Source organism: Bacillus rossius, chromosome 7, assembly GCF_032445375.1.
Source record: "Bacillus rossius redtenbacheri isolate Brsri chromosome 7, Brsri_v3, whole genome shotgun sequence".
Lineage (NCBI taxonomy): Eukaryota > Metazoa > Arthropoda > Insecta > Phasmatodea > Bacillidae > Bacillus > Bacillus rossius.
The window spans coordinates 34,713,377-34,729,625 of NC_086335.1; the positions used below are offsets into that span (position 1 = coordinate 34,713,377).

General features: G+C 38.1%; 1 protein-coding gene across 1 annotated transcript in view; it reads right to left on the reverse strand.

Moving 5' to 3' along the window:
* The window catches only part of LOC134534530 (protein O-mannosyl-transferase TMTC1-like), a 489,863-nt gene that overhangs the window by 46,320 nt on the left and 427,294 nt on the right, over positions 1–16,249 (reverse strand). Inside the window, exon 14 of the mRNA XM_063373013.1 lies at positions 6,070–6,205. Within this exon, the coding sequence (XP_063229083.1) occupies positions 6,070–6,205 (136 nt within the window). The remainder of the gene's footprint in view (positions 1–6,069; positions 6,206–16,249) is intronic.

A 16,249-nucleotide genomic window follows, 5' to 3' on the forward strand; every position in this document is an offset into this window, starting at 1 on the left:
GGGGAAATGAGGGGCGGAGGAGGGAAACAAGGTTCCGGACGCACCTGCTGCCGCCGGCTCGGATGGCTCCATGGCGCGCCGCGGATGTCGGGGGTCGGGGGTCTGGGAGGAGGAGGCCCGCTGGGTCGATTGGCCGCCATGACGGCGCGGATCGGACATCACGCGCGAGCGCGTGTGCGGCGCGCATTGCGACAAACGACGCCAGCGCCGCGAGCTAAGCTGCGGCGTGTCTCCAATCTTATTTCGAGTCACAGAGTCAATGGCGCACACCGATGCCAACAAGTAAGAATCTTATTTTGCACACCATCGTTAATTTTTAAAAACTTAAAGCATATATTTTAAGGTTTTACTATTTGTTTATTTTTCTAAGACCTTAAAATAGTGTTTATTGACAGTATTATTACAGCTGTAGTCATTGTGAAAGGAAAAAAAATAATAATTTAAAGTTACACACCCATTATTATTCCACATGAGGAAATATTTGTAGCAGTCGGTAACTGATAACAGTGTATTCCGTTATATCACATTGTATACTCAAGCAAAACCAACATATTTAATATATAATTATATAAAAAAGGTTTTTGACAAAAATGATTGAAACTAAGGTGGCATCTTTAGGTTCATTCATATTCTCATATGATATTTTGATGAAATACCAGAATATAGTGTATTTCTAAATTTCATTTAATATATTGCTTTAAAAAATACAAATTTTCTGATAAATAAAAAAAGATAATTGTAATTTTAAGTTGTTTATTACTTAAACTTTTGCGTCTCTTAAATGTATATCTGTCAACATAGCACTTGAAAACAAGGACAAATTTAATAGCAGGAATTTGTGCGCTGGAAAGAGAGAGTAAATACCCATTAAAATGCACACTGCTCACTAAGGATGAGACTCGCTATGTGATGACTGACAGCTTACGCACCAAACTTCGTTAATTGGTTGAGGTTCTAGATGCGACGAAGACAAATAGCTCAACGACATTTCAGTCCTCATAGCAGTGCAGGCGAGACATCTTAAAGTATCTTTCTCCTATTGAAGGTATTGGAATTTTCTCTTGTCTCTACATACACTCACCCGAGAATCAGAAGTGTTTGTTTCCTGATTGTTTGCAGCTGTGGACCAAAGAGAACTTGCTTTCCTCGTTCAGCCGAAACCACCAATCAGCAGCGATCGTACAATACAATAAGCATTTCAGAATAAATAAGAAAATCTGCTTAGATAGATGTTGCTAAACATTATTTTCATTCGTTGTATTATGTCCCCACAATGGTGCTCTTTCCGAAAAGTATTTTTATTTTATTTCTGCTTTGAATTTTGGAATTCCTGTAGGTACTATTAGGTGTATATATATATTGATTCTGGAAATTATTTTTTTCTTATGATATTTCAATAATAACTACAACAGTATTAATTCCTCGCAGTTTAGACGAATTAAAAAAAAAAACATAAATAATTATGTTTTGGCCCGTTGATTATGTTGATTGCGTCAGAGCCTTCAGCTCCGGGCTAATCTCCCTAATAGCTAGGCACATGCTGCGCAGAGCCATATAGCAATGTCATTATTCAAAAGAATTCATATTCTTGACAAAACACGGGGAAAAAACATCTTACTTATTATGAAACTGTTGGAGGTAAAACGTTTGTACATAAGATAAAATAATGGAGATAACTATTTAAAACTGCTATTACCATTAGTTAAAAAATCCAATAAGTTTTCAAAATAACTTAATGGATTTTGTTGAAAACTTTTTATAGTGTTACGAGTGGGAAAACACGTCTAGGAAGGATGGTCCGAATAATTTACTTGTGTGTTATTTCTTAGCTAATATTTACACGTTTTAATAAATATACAAAACTTGAAGTTTATGTTCACAAATTAACCATTCTTTCATTACGTCCACAGTTTGCTCTCCCTGCCGGAGCTCAGCTCGACAGTGGCTCCATCTACGCTCGTCTCATACCGCGCGCCTCTGTCTCAACACACTGTCTCGCAATACCCTCTCGTCCGCCGCACACACAACACCCGGATGCTACGCTACCAGATGCATAGGGGCAGATATTTTTCGCGAAAAGGTCTGAACACTTATTAGACTGCAACAAGGTACACCCGCACCAGCGCATTCTTCCTTGTTATTGGCGGCCGTTTGCGAGAGAAGTCGTTGCCTTATTTGACCGAGCCACTCAGGACGCTTTTACTTCCGCACTAAATCACTGTGATTGGCGTTGTTACAAACGATATGTACCTGGGAGAAACTCTCCCAATCACGAAACACAGATGGTGCTACAGTGTTTTAACTTTCATCTAGTCTCGAAATCTTTTCGCGAAATCTGCATGCCCCTACCGATGCACCAATATTCACGTCACTCGTCGTCCACTTTCGCCCACCAAGGGATCAATCACCCTCTCCACTTTACTGCTCTCATCTCTGCGAGTATTGGCCAGTCTGCCGCTTTAGCCGATGTCACCTTCAAACTCTCTCTCACACACACTACTCGCAGCAGGCTGCCTTCGTCTTAAATACATGCCTAGTCCCGACCTGGAAAGGTCTCGTAAACCTCCGACGTGTCACGTCATCAGAATCCCCGACTTAACACTCAAAAGCCGTGAGAACAACGACATTCTAGTTACACCACGTTACTTAGAAGGGGGTTCTTGGAATGTGCCGAATACTCTAGAGTTTTTTTTAAAAAGCACAATGCATACACGGGCTACAATGCTAGAAATAACACCAAGGGTATGTAATTTCCAACGTAAAATGCTCCTTATCACTAAAGGAGTGTTCCTTGATCATTTTACTTAACAGGATCTTCGAGGAAATAACCTCATTTATTCCGATATACAAAGTAAATACGCCCGCCGAGGAAACAAGATTAATTCAGCTGTAAACTTAACAAATGCTTGGATGTTTTTGTTAATAAACACAAATAATTATTCTTGTAATTAATGTTTAAAGCATTTTAACTCAGTAACCGTACGATTACGAAGGTAACTGAAAATAGATAATATTTGAACCAGCATTCTTCGCAAATATAAAATGAAAAATTCAATAGTAAACGTATAAACGTGGAAGTTATATTTATTCCTTACAATTATTAACTCAGAAAATGTACTTGTGGGCAACATTAAGAAAGTTTTTTTGGAACCACAAGTCACGTGGATGCATGGAGCATAACATGCGTCATAGGCAGAGCTGGAACAAAGTTTTTGACAGTGCAACCTTCAGTGGCTATAGACACACACAAACACACTCACATACTCGCACACACTCACACACCCTTAGTTCGGCTGCACATACACGGCTACATATATTTAGCAACCATTTTAATTAGGATTGGTCACCACCATTTCAAAATTTCTCAAATAATCAAGCCTGAACTTGTAATATTACTTCCTGTGCACACGATATCGCTTTGGATACCTGTTTAAGTGAAGTGTTCGTGAACTTTAGTAATTACGACTTTGGTCGCCCGAGAGAAATAATGAGTTACACCAACCCAACGCTTACATTATGAAGCTGATAATGAGTATCAGACTACCCTCTGTTCAGTATGAGGTGTTTTATTTTTGACACGTGCTTCAGTGAACATTTTTAAACTCTGACAGCTGAATATTGTAACGTAATGAACCGAACATAAACACATATTCATGTAACACCAAAACAGCTAGTCATAGGAAAAAGTGTATGAGTGACAAAACTGCCTTAATAATATGAAGTCAAACTTATGCCAACAGTAAGAGCCTTTTCCTGTGGTGTGATGTAGCAAAATTCAGCTGTAAATTGTTTTTTACGACATAAAATTGAGTTTTCATTCAATAAGGCATAATTTTCCAATCCATGTAAGGAAAGGAAGTAAAATTCCAAACTTTACTTATGCCTTTTTCCCTGCCAGTCTAACATTTTTTAATTTTTTTTTAGAATATTTAGTTGGCAAAGTTGGAATGTCTGATTAATCACCTGTACGAAAAATTACACCTTACCTTGAATCTATAACTGTATCATAGAAATATTCTGCCTATGAGTTGCTATCGACTGGTATATCAGTAAGAGTTCACTATAAATTTGGATCGAGAAGAGAAAATCACTGGAAAATTTGTCTGTTAACAACTAAAATAAATTCTGTAACAATCCAACGATTCTAAAGAAAATAAAAATAGTAAAATCCTACTGATATGAAGAAATTAGAACTTTTTTTTTTTTTTTTGGGAGTGTCACCAAGTGTAAAATATTTCTAAGATATCGTGTGATGAGTATTGAAGCTAAGGAAATACATATATTCTGTTCCGATAAAGAAAAACATATGTATGGAGTTATTTTCCCACGATTTTGAGAGAATGTGAGGGTGTGGGGAACATTTTTTTCACAGCCATGTCTGAATTTTGAAGTTTTAGCATGTTGTAAACATAGACTTTGGGACATTTTCCGAGCATTCGATCATACATCATAATTTTCGTAGTTACCTAATTGTGGCACTTACCTTAACGATATTATTCATGCCCTGTCGTACCGACATAATTTGGGAAGATAATTTAAAATTGGAAATTAGCAGGAACAAGATTATGAGGTGTTTGGCGATAAAACCGATTATCATGCCAATACACCATTAATTAGTGAAATGGTAGTAAATACACCATAAACCACCGAAATTGAATTCAAATCAAGAAATTAATCAGCGGTTTATAAAAAAAGGATCAATTATTTATGTATTATATTCAATGAATGTATTTTAGTCAGAATTAAGTAAGTACCAAACTGTATCATCTAAATAAACTGAAAAAAAACTTAATTTTACTTTGAGCTGGCATCTATTATTATCAGTAACTCATTCTTACATTTCTGGTAAGTCTGTTCATTTTCAAAACACAATCATTAGCAGATTTGTTTTTATTTCTAATATTTATGCTGCGACATACTTATTAAGAATCATTTTATTGTAAATGTGCCTTTTAAAAACTCAAAATGGTCTAATTTTGTTTGAATAAGTATTAATAAAAATATTAGTGTGTTTGATGTTAAAAGTGCACGTCTAATAATATATATTTATAAAAATAAAAACCATAACACCAATATGTCCTTTTATACCTTTTCAGTCAAACTTTATCAATTACTAAGATAAAACTTTACTTTTATTATTTTATTAAACTTAATTATTAGGTTTCGTGTAGTAATAAAATTAAGCAATAATCATGTTATGAATGTATAATTTTAATTTTAAAATTTATAAAATAATAGTTCAGTTTACTTATTTCATAGCCTCACGTATGATGTCGTATATAATGTATATTATGATTAGAGGTACGTAAATTACGCGGATACATTCGGTCGCACGCTAAAACGAAAACTTCATATTCACGCACTGTGCTCATGATTGGACCGCAGTTATTTAGATACGACCGTGAGTTAGGATGTCCAACTAGGATAAAAGTAAGTGACTCGGGTATTGCCACTTTAAAATAGCAAAAAAACATTCTCACTTAGAAATCAGCCAATGAAAAAGCAAACGTTGGTAAAGCAGATATAAGACATTTTATTTTAGCCTGGCGCCAAAAGAATTCACGAAATTTACACCCACACATTCACAAATATATCGATAAACTCATGTAGGTATTATTGAGATATATGTTGTCCAATTCAGTGTACACCGAAAAAAAAGTCTGTAATTTACACCAGAATTCTTTGGAAACCAGTTGCTAAGATGTATATTGTAAATTTGTACAACACACATGGCTATATTTGTTTTTCCATGCATGACATATGTTTTTTTCGAGATAAAACTGAGTTTTATAATAACAAATTTGCACATAATTTTATATTTTAATTGACGTTTTGTTCAAGCATGGAATTGAACATTTTCCTTCATTGTGCTTTTAAATGTGCGCAGTTAATACTGAAAAGGTATCCAGGGAACGGTTTGAAAATGAATCTAATTATTTTAGATACTAGGACAAACAAAAAACATACACAATTTTGCATGCACTATTTTGTAGTGATACATTGAAATGTACAAATATGTGTAAGCTGACAGGAGTGTTGACAGTGCACGAGACGGCTGGAGGTACTCACACACTGGTTGGCGCCCTTGCCGCCTGGGGGCGCGGGCGGCTCGCCAGGCGAGGCGCTGGCGGCGCGCGGGCTCCTGATGTACAGGTCGCCCGTGTACACCACGCCTCCCTTGTGGTCACTCGACATGACGTGGTATCTGCAACAAGCCCACTCTCGGGTGGCCGTGCGCGCCCCTCCTCCGCCCACCCACCACCACGCAACTTCCCTGCACGTCGCCAGCAGGGCACACATCTGTTACAACCCTGCAAGTCCTGGCAAGCCACAGCGAATACACTGGAGAACAATTCAGGAGACTTTCGGTCTAGTACCTTTTGGTCTAATGCCTTTCAGTCTAGTGCCTTTCGGTACAGCACCTGTTCGGTATAGTACCTGTTCTGTCTAATGTTTCTTACGGTCTAGTGCTTTTTTCGGTCTAGTACGTTTTCTGTCTAGTACTTGTAAGGTCTGGTGCCTGTACGGTCTATTGACTTTATGTCTAGTTTCTTTCGGTCAAGTGCACATCAGCTAAGCGACTTTCGGTCCAGTGCCTGTTGCCAAAGTTACACGACACATATTCCCAGCGAAATAAATTTTCCAAGTTTTCTGTCAAGTGTCTTTCTTGCTGGTGCATTTCGGTATAGTGACTTTCTGTCTAGTGATTTTCGGCCTACTGCCGCGTCCCTTACTACGCTGTCAGACAAGCGTGCGAAGAATAACCAAGGGTCATGGAAGGACTCTACAATTATTTTTTTAATTAACGGTAGGAGGTTTTATGTTGTGTAAACAAACATCTTAGCTCTCGGTATACGGCATTTCACATAAAAATGTTGGAATTACATGTAAAACGACTTTAAATATCACTTAGGTAAACTCAAAATGTTGTAATGGAATTATAAACATTCAACTGATTAACAATAGTTAATTAATATTAAAATCATAATATTATATTTTTTAAATAGTTTTGGTTCCTATCTCTTTTGGATTGCAATCTTAACAAATATATCACTCAGAAAATCAATATACTGTTAGACAATATATTCATAATTTACTGTGAGCTTTTTATATATTTTGACAGGAGTAAAGTTTGTTTAATCATAGTTAGCTAAAACATAAAAAAAATTATTAGTTTATCGTCTGTCTTGTTAAATTTATAGTTGAACTTCATGTATACTGTACGATAACAGTTGTGGCAGACCCTTTCTTTACGAATACACAGAGTTTTGCACTTACTCTAATAAGCGAAAGAGTGGATATATAATTTGTCTACTTTAACACTGAAATGTTTTGTTGATAATTTACTCTCAATCTTTTAAAATAAACTTTAAACAATAATAATTTTTAAAATACCTGTAGTTGTTATTCGTCTGTCTGAGAATATTGATGGTTAACGGTTTAATTAATGACTGAAATTAATGTGCTCCTTCATTCATGAACACGCACGGGAAAGAAGAAAGTTGCTTGGAAATCGGCGTGCGCCCTGTATCTCCACACAGCCTGGATCGTAGAAAAGAAGCAAGCCGCACTTTTTCCTCTCGGAACTCACTTCCCCCCTGCGAGCTTCGTTAATATGTTCTTCCCTCGGAGGCGAGCCGAGAACTTTCCTTTCAGCGGGCGGCTATACTTAAACGCGCGCGCGGCGCCGCCGATGTTATCGACGACGAAGCAAGAAAGCCCCGAGTTTGGATAACAACTCGGCGACTTCCGGACGCCGCTTAGCACCCCGTACGGGAGTTTGTTCCTTCTTTTTTTTTTTTTTCCCCTTTCCCTTCTTCGAAACGCGTCCTAACTGTCGGATCACATGCCCCGGTGCAATTAACCCCCTCCGGCAAAACGCCGACGATGATGAAAAAAAACCATTTCGCACACACGAGCTGCAAAACTGTCTTTTCCTCCCGCGCCGTCGTGATGCCGCGTGTTGTCCGGCACGCGATGTTAAACTGCCCCTTCCCCCGGCGCAGTCATCGCCGCGTGGTGAGCCCAGCTGGCATCGCAGCGACCCCTCAGCTAGTGGCGGTCGACCACGCCACGCCAGCGGCCGGCGGCGGGCAATTAGCCGCGCGATACCACCTCGCATGCACAGCGTGTTCCCGCACTCGTGGTACGTGCTGACACGTGACACCTGCACGACCACGAATCCCAGTGTCAGGCGCACGGGGTTACATGTTGGATGATGCCGTTAACAACACTGTGTTAGAAGCTGCTTCGCCTACGCTGTATATATATATTTTTTTGACGTGACAACGTCTAATAAATCGATGAACGCCGGCTGCACGCACGAAATAGGATGACTCATTGTCCCGTTACGCACATTGTACGCTTGCGCCGCATCAATCTATCTTTCTTCCGCTCGATTGGAACAACCATCGATTCGACTTTTCCGAGGCACATTAAACTTGAAACACTCCCATTCGTTTCCTACTTTTCCTATCATCGTCCTATCCTTAACAGAATAACACAGATTGGAAGAAGTTAAATAGCAAACGTGTATAAAAGTTATAGTTAAAATAATCTCTTCGTTAAAGTTATAAACATACTAGCTGCAGTACCCGGCTTTGCCCGGGCTGAACACCGGGTGATATATTGTCCGCGAGTTACAGCAAAATGGATAGCGATATGTCCAGTGTGGTGGACATTAAGAAATGACACATAATTACTGTTTGTGTATCTGTGACCTATGATTTTCTGTTTACCAATGGCGATCGGTTGAAAGGTTTAGAAGTTGATGCTCTACAGCGCCATCTAGCGGCGAGTTACAAAAAAAATGGATGATAAAAACACTTCGATCTGCCAACTTTCATGGCGATCGGTCAAACGGTGTAAGAGTTTATCGACGTCATACATGCCAACATACAATTATATATATTCTTATATTTCGAAATTTTAGGGCTTTCACTTTTGCGGAAAGTTGATGTTCAGGACCTCGAATGGTTTGGAACACTCCATCTCGAAAGAAATGATATTTGAAATTCCTGAAATTTTCGAGATTTTGGGGCTTTGTCCCCAGAGGAGGAGGGGTTATTTTGAGGACCCTGAATGGCAGGGAAACACTAAAAATCGAAAGAGAATAGGTTTTCGAAAGTTTGGGAATTTTTTTTTTATTATTGGGTCTTTGACGCCTTGTGGGGGGGAGGGTAGTTTGAGGACCCCGAATGGCTCGGAAATACTCCAAATAGTAAAAAAGTAACTTAAATTTAAGAAATTTTTGAAATTTTTCGTAATTTTGGAGTTTTGCACTCTGCCCCCCCCCCCCCCCTTCCACAAAGTTGGGTGCGAAGTCGACTTTGGGTAAAAGTTCCACCATGCCCCGGACACTTTAGTTCGTAATGACTTAATTTTAATACAATTTTCTCCAATTTTTCGAAATTTTGTGGCTTTCACTTTTGAGAAAAGGGAGGGGGGTGGAGGTTCAGGACCTCGAATGTTTCGGAACACTCCATCTCGAAAGAATAGATATTTGAAATTTCTAAAATTATCGAAATTTTTGGGCTTTTTCCCAGAGGGGGGCGGGGGGTTCTAGGACCCTGAATGGCTCGAAAACGCTTAAAATCGAAAGAGAAAGATTTTTTTAAATTTTTAAACTTTCGAAATTTTGGGGCTTTAACCACCTGGGTGGGGGGGGGGGGGTGATGTTGAGGACCCCGAATGGCTCGGAAACACTCCAAATCGAAAGAGATATAAAGGAAAACTTATTACCTACCTATGAACAATTTTCTAAATAAATTAATAAATAACTCTATGTTTAAGAATTTACGTACACACATAATATTAAACTTCAAACTATACACACCAAAAAAAAACCAAGGATGTTTGTGAAACTAATTTTTATTTGTCATAATGTTTAAAACATTTGTAGGATTTGTTGATATGTAAAACTGTGGTGGCCATATTCCGCTTATCCAAAGGAGTATAGAAATTAATAGAGATATCACTCCCTGTACACACCACAAATCTTTAAATTAAGTAAAAAAAAAAAACATAGTCCAAAATGAAACAAAAAGTATAAATAACAACTAATTTGTCAAAAAAAATTATTCAACTGGAATGACAATGTTAACATTCACCTGAAATTTAATAGAAGTAGGTAGGTAAGAATATATATTTATATAAGAAAATAAATGAAATTAAAACATACATAAATAAAATTATCTCACACTCAACCAAACATAATGTTTAATATGAAATAAAGGAAGATGGTAATTACACGTAACTATTCTAATTAATCAAAAAAATCGACCTACCTGAAATAGTAAAATTCAAATTTTTCAACAATATATTACATAATTGATAAATATAATATCTTGACGCTCAGCAGATAAATTATAAACTCTAAACCAAACTCCTTGCAAATAAGTTATAAGTAGGTACTGTAAAAAAATAATTTAAATTGTAATATACAAAAACGGTATTGAAAATTGAAACAAATATGGCGACACTACAAACTGTCAAGATATTTATATTTTTCTTACTCTCTACTTAGTTCCTTACAATAGCAAAACGTAACGTAATGGCTTGAAAGCTATTGCTCGGCAGACATAGAGGAATGACACTAACAGTTTGTATATCTATGACACACGTTACATAAAATTAAGATTTATTTCTTTAACCCATTAAAATTTTTTTTAGACAAAAGATAGCCTATGTCCATCCCCAGGATATAATCTATCTCCTTGCCAAATTTCATTACGATCCGTTCAGCCGTTCAGCCGGGAAAAGGTAACAAACAGACAGACAGAGTTACTTTCGCATTTATAATATTAGTAAGGATCTGAATTAATGAGTGCAAATAAAAGTAAATTTATCAATTAAATTGTAGATTTCATTTCACTCCTTCTTTGTATCCATACAAAATAGTGATAATTCGATAAAAATGATTCAATTTTATTCATAAAAGTATGCAATCATGTTATCAATGTTTTGTTATGACGTTGTCACGTTAAACTATCGTCCGTAAACCGACTTTACATACAACCACTTTTTGCAAATGGAACAGTAATATAAATTCCTAAATTTACACGAAAACAACTGTGTCACTACAAAATAGTGTTCACTGTAATGCTTTCTGTTGTCCCAGTACCTCCGATGATTAAAAAAATTATTTGTAAACCGTTGACTGTATAGCTTTCCAGTCATAACTGCGCACGTTAAACTGCACAAAAAAAAATACAATATAAAGTATACTAATTTAATATTCGATTATGTTTTAACATGATTTGAAAACGTTATACTTGAATGAATCATTAATTAAAATATGGAATTTTGTGCCAATTTTGGTAGCAAATACTCAGCATTATCTCGAAAAAGTATTTTATATATGCAAAACTAACCTTACATATATTTCTCTCACAATAAATACTTATCTAGGCGCATTTGATGCAACTGGTAATCTCCTAAGGATATATCTTGAAACATTTTAGTAACATGGGTTTTTGTGAGTGCATTTTTGTTGCAAAAGAGTAAAGACGTTTTGTGTCGTTTTAGACCCTATATATGATGGTTATTTTATTCCTAAATGACGATTAAAATCAAACAAGAAGGTTTGTGTCGTTTGAGACCGTATATTTGATGCTTATTTTATTCTTTCGCGATTTTTAAAACCAAACTATGGCAATACTGAATTTAAATTTTTAACATAATTCTTGATAAAATAAATCATTTGAGGAAAATGCTTTTTCAATATAAAATGTTAAATTTGTAAAAATTCTAAATTTTTGCCAAGAGCGAATTTGAGAGCTTTCGCCAAATTTTAATAGGATGAAAATGGAGGTAGACAATACTTACTGCGATAGAATAAATTATAGGATCATATCTAGTCTATAACATCTGATACTTTTTAATGATCACTAAATGATAAATAACATTATTAAATGCTCTGAAGGTGTAGTACAGTAAAAAATCAAAAGTCTTACTGAGTTACAAAAAAATGTATTGATAAACCGTTTACGGAGTTTCGTAAAATATAACACTATCACACAAATCGAATAAGTGGTTCATGCAGCTGGAATTTTTCTAATACATCTTTGTAGTAAATATTATTTTAAGAAACTGTTATCGCTTTGTTTCTCTTTGCCATTGTGAAAAACACTGCTGGCGTTTGTATCATGTTGTTTTGGCGAGTAGAAGTTGTGTGTCCGTTGGGAAAAAAACAGTTTGTTTAAATTTGGTGTTGCAGTTGGTCGTAAAAAAAGAAGGGATTGTTCCCTTAAACGAATCAATGAATGCGATAGACGTATTCAATTAATTCTATCAAGTAAATGTTTGTGTTTCACTAAGCGCCAGCCTTAAATAAGCAGGCGTGAATGCACTACGTCAGCTGCTACACAAATGTTATTCCAAAAGCACGAGAGAAGATTTTAATTTTATTTTTTTTTGTTTTGGTTGTGAAACAGGGATGACTACACCGTAAAAGAGGGACGCAAACAAACATTTGCTGCTGTTGCCCCCTGGAGAGTCCGCAACAAAGCGGCAGCACAGAAAGCAGAGAGAGTAGTCGGGGCCTGATGAAGCCATTTGTTTGCGGAAGGAGCCCGTGTGTTTATTTCTGAAGCAGGTGGGCTGTTTAGAATGATTACACCGGGGAGGATGGGGGGGTGCCCTGAGACCAGGGACTCCACCGCTTGTGTTTGTTGCCCCGTGTGACGGTAAGGGGGTGGTTCAGCCGGGGATGGGGGAGGGAAGAGAGAGTTCTGTAAAAACAACCCCCTGGGCTGGTAGGCAAGGTGATCCCCGTGGAGTAGCCCATGCTCCCCTACCCCCTCCACCCACGCACACACACATACACATGGCGCGCGGGCTGCTATTGATACAGTCAATATTGGTCCGAGAGCACCGGCCCGCTGCACCAGGAGATTGGAAAAATATTGGAGCGACCTCTCAACCACCAACCACCCCCGTGGGCAAGCGAGCGTCTAGGGTAACTGCTCCCGGCGTGTGCTCTAGCCTGCACGCCTCGCCGGCAGCCGTCCAGGAGAACTCGAGCAGGTGATTAGAGCACGACCACCTCATCTGCCCACGATCAACAACCAGCCGCTCCTTGGATCTTGCGCGGTTTTCAAACACGCGGGTGTTACCTAGCTTCCTCCAACGAGTAATTCCAATCGTGATTCCAAATTAACATTCCAAACTGTGTCTTATGATAATACGAGGGTATTAAAATATAAACCTGACTTTTTATACAGATGAAATACATTTTTTTTTACATAGTTTCCTTAAAAATAATACACTTTCTTCATCGGATAGGAAGCTTTGTGATCTCTTGATGAAAAAAAAATATAGATGGTTGTCCCAGTAGCCAATTGCGCACGTACTGTTCGACTGCAGCGTCATATTAAAATATTTCCCCTCCTAATGCCTCCTTCAGAGGACCAAACACATGGTAGTCACATGGGGTCAAGTCTGGACTGTGTGGTGGGCTGTTTATGAGGTCGCCGGACGCCGTTTATGGCTTTGGTGTTCCACTTTATCACGACCATTTCGAAACTTCTGGGCACAATGGAACACTCAGGTTTTGCTCAGAGTAGCGTCACCTAACTGTACTTGGAGTCTCTTCACAAATTCACTAGAATTTCACACCTTCGTTGGCGAGGAAACGAATGACAACGCGTTGAGCAACTGACGCTCGTGCTGTCACAGCGACACTGACATGGACGTGAGTTTGAGGGCCGTGTGATGCCTGTCCCCTCTCCCTTCACCCCACCCCGCCGCTCACCACAATTCTCCAGTAGAATGAAATAAATTCCGGGTAAGTTTGAATAACCCTAATAGTACTTACAGAATATTTAATGACAAATTAATAATATTTTAAAGAAAAGGATGAGATCGTCATGGTTGACCGGGTTCTATGAACAGCTGCACTGTAAGTAATTACAGTAAATTCACGGAATTTTCATACGAAGAATTAACCTCAAATAAACGAAGAGTCCTTCGTAATCTCAAATTACTGGATCTTCGTAGAATATAGGTGAGATCCCGACTCCCGAAATGTATGTTTCATTGTAAAGAAGGTAAACGCACATGCGGAAGAAAGAAATGTAGACTTAAGATATTATTTAATGTTTTGTTGGAATAATAAGAGTATTAATGTTAATCGATGTTCAAAGTAAGTGGTCTCCACCAGGAGCGACTCCAAGGTCAGACAATCTATCGGGGCCCGCACAGGACCATTTCATTCTTACTGTCCCTGTTTTATATTGGTTTGTTAAAAATATGGAAATTAATGGGAACAGAAAATATAAATTACAAGAATATATAATTTAAAGCGCTGATCAATACTTATTTCAATTCATAACATCATACTAGAAAAAAATTTCAAGTATTTTATTGGCTCGTATAATGACACAATTTCACCAGAATTTGGTTGTAAGAAATAATAAAAACTAACCTGAGGATAATTTTCTAGGAAGGAATATCAAAATTTGTAAAGAAAAATCAACAAAACCATCGCTGTATTGAAATTTTTATATTTTCTTAAAAATGTAGTTTGAAAGAGTTTATTTTTCAAATTTTCCGTGGTGGTGTGTCCGGTAAAAGGGGGGGAGGGGGTGTAATTCCGTAATCCCCCCTCCCCACCTTCCATTTCAAACCACAGTTATTTTTTTCTTCAAAATATTATTCTCTCTTAAAAGTGAATGGCCGAGGGCTCAGCAATGTCTAGGGTCGCCATTGAACTCAACAACCATAAACTTACGAAGAAATCCTTAAATTTACTTATATTCCCGCGTTCTTCTTGCATTAAAGGTGACTTTTTCTAATAGTGTGGAAAGATCCTGGATTTCACGTCAAAATTTGCTAAGATGTTTTGTGCAAACATTAACACGATGATGCGATATCTGCGACGTTGACATAAGCGTTTCATGCAGTTGGCTTTTCCTGACACATCACGCCCAAGGAAGGATTTGAAACCATGGCCCGCCAGAATAACATCATAAATGGTAATGAGTAGTGCTTCTCAACGCCAACGGAAAAAAAAAATATATGTAGATATACTGATTGTGAGTAAATTACAGCCATAAAAATATTATGTGAAAATTGGGCTTTTCAAGTTTTCTCATCTCCATTAAAAATAGTGCTCGTTTTAAATGTTCTGTGTTTCATACACAGGCTGTCGAAAAAAAAAATGGCTGGTGAGGCTACAAATAATCCGTGTTCGTAAAGGACGCATGCTGAGCGACTTCACTATGAGAGGGGTAGTATACTAAATTCTTTTGCTTCTAATATTTGGTTTTTATGCATGTGATTGTAAATAAATTCATGATATAATCATATTTAATTATTTTTAAGAAACTATGCTTTACTAAAAAAAGTACTGGTATAACTTTTTTTTATTAAATTATAGGAAAATTACAGTCCTAGCATGTACTGAAAGCATAGAACCATGTAGTATACAGAATTGGATTAACCTTTCGGATCTAGCTTTCATCTTCAAACGCTTAATTTTTAATATTAGTTTAGAAATCAATTAAAATTCAGTTTTCCAAAAAGCACAAAAAACTTTTGTTTTTCAGTTTCTTGGGAAACCCTACTTTTTATTGATTTATTAATGATGTACTTAAACTAAAGGCAATACTGACTAATGCTACATATGAACGGTTAATTGTATTCTGAATTTAAATGTTATAAATTTGTGCAAAAGCAAGAGATATTAGAAGCGAAATAATTAAGGATACCTCTACCTCGAGGCTATGTAGAAGCGGCGCTAACTTCCGCACAAACATCCAAGAAACGGTCGGTGCAAGCTTGCCAACTTGGCGAGAACCACCCACCCCTCTAGCCAGGACCTGCAGGATTGTCCCAGCCGCCATCTTGGCAGAACTAGTTAGCGAGATACCCTCAGACAGCCGCTGGAGCGAGGCCTATTTAAAGCCTCCCCACCATCTCACCGCCCCTCAGCCAAGGAAACCGAGGGTTCCGCCCTCTCAGGCACGCACAAGACCGTCGCTAATCCCAGGTTTCTTCCCCTGAGCGCCGCGAGGGGATGGATGAGATAGCGGGTGCCTGGGACGCGTCAGCGGGCTCCACGGGTCCTTTGTGGGGGGAGGGGGGGGGGGGCGCCCGCAGACCCGCGCCCGCACCAGATAAACCTCTCCGGCGCAGTTCGTTTCCTCTCCACCTCCCCAAAATAACCACACCCCCACTCTCACTCCCACGGGCAACTCATCACGCATTGAGCTAAGTGGCGCACTCGACCGTCCTGCCATACTCATGT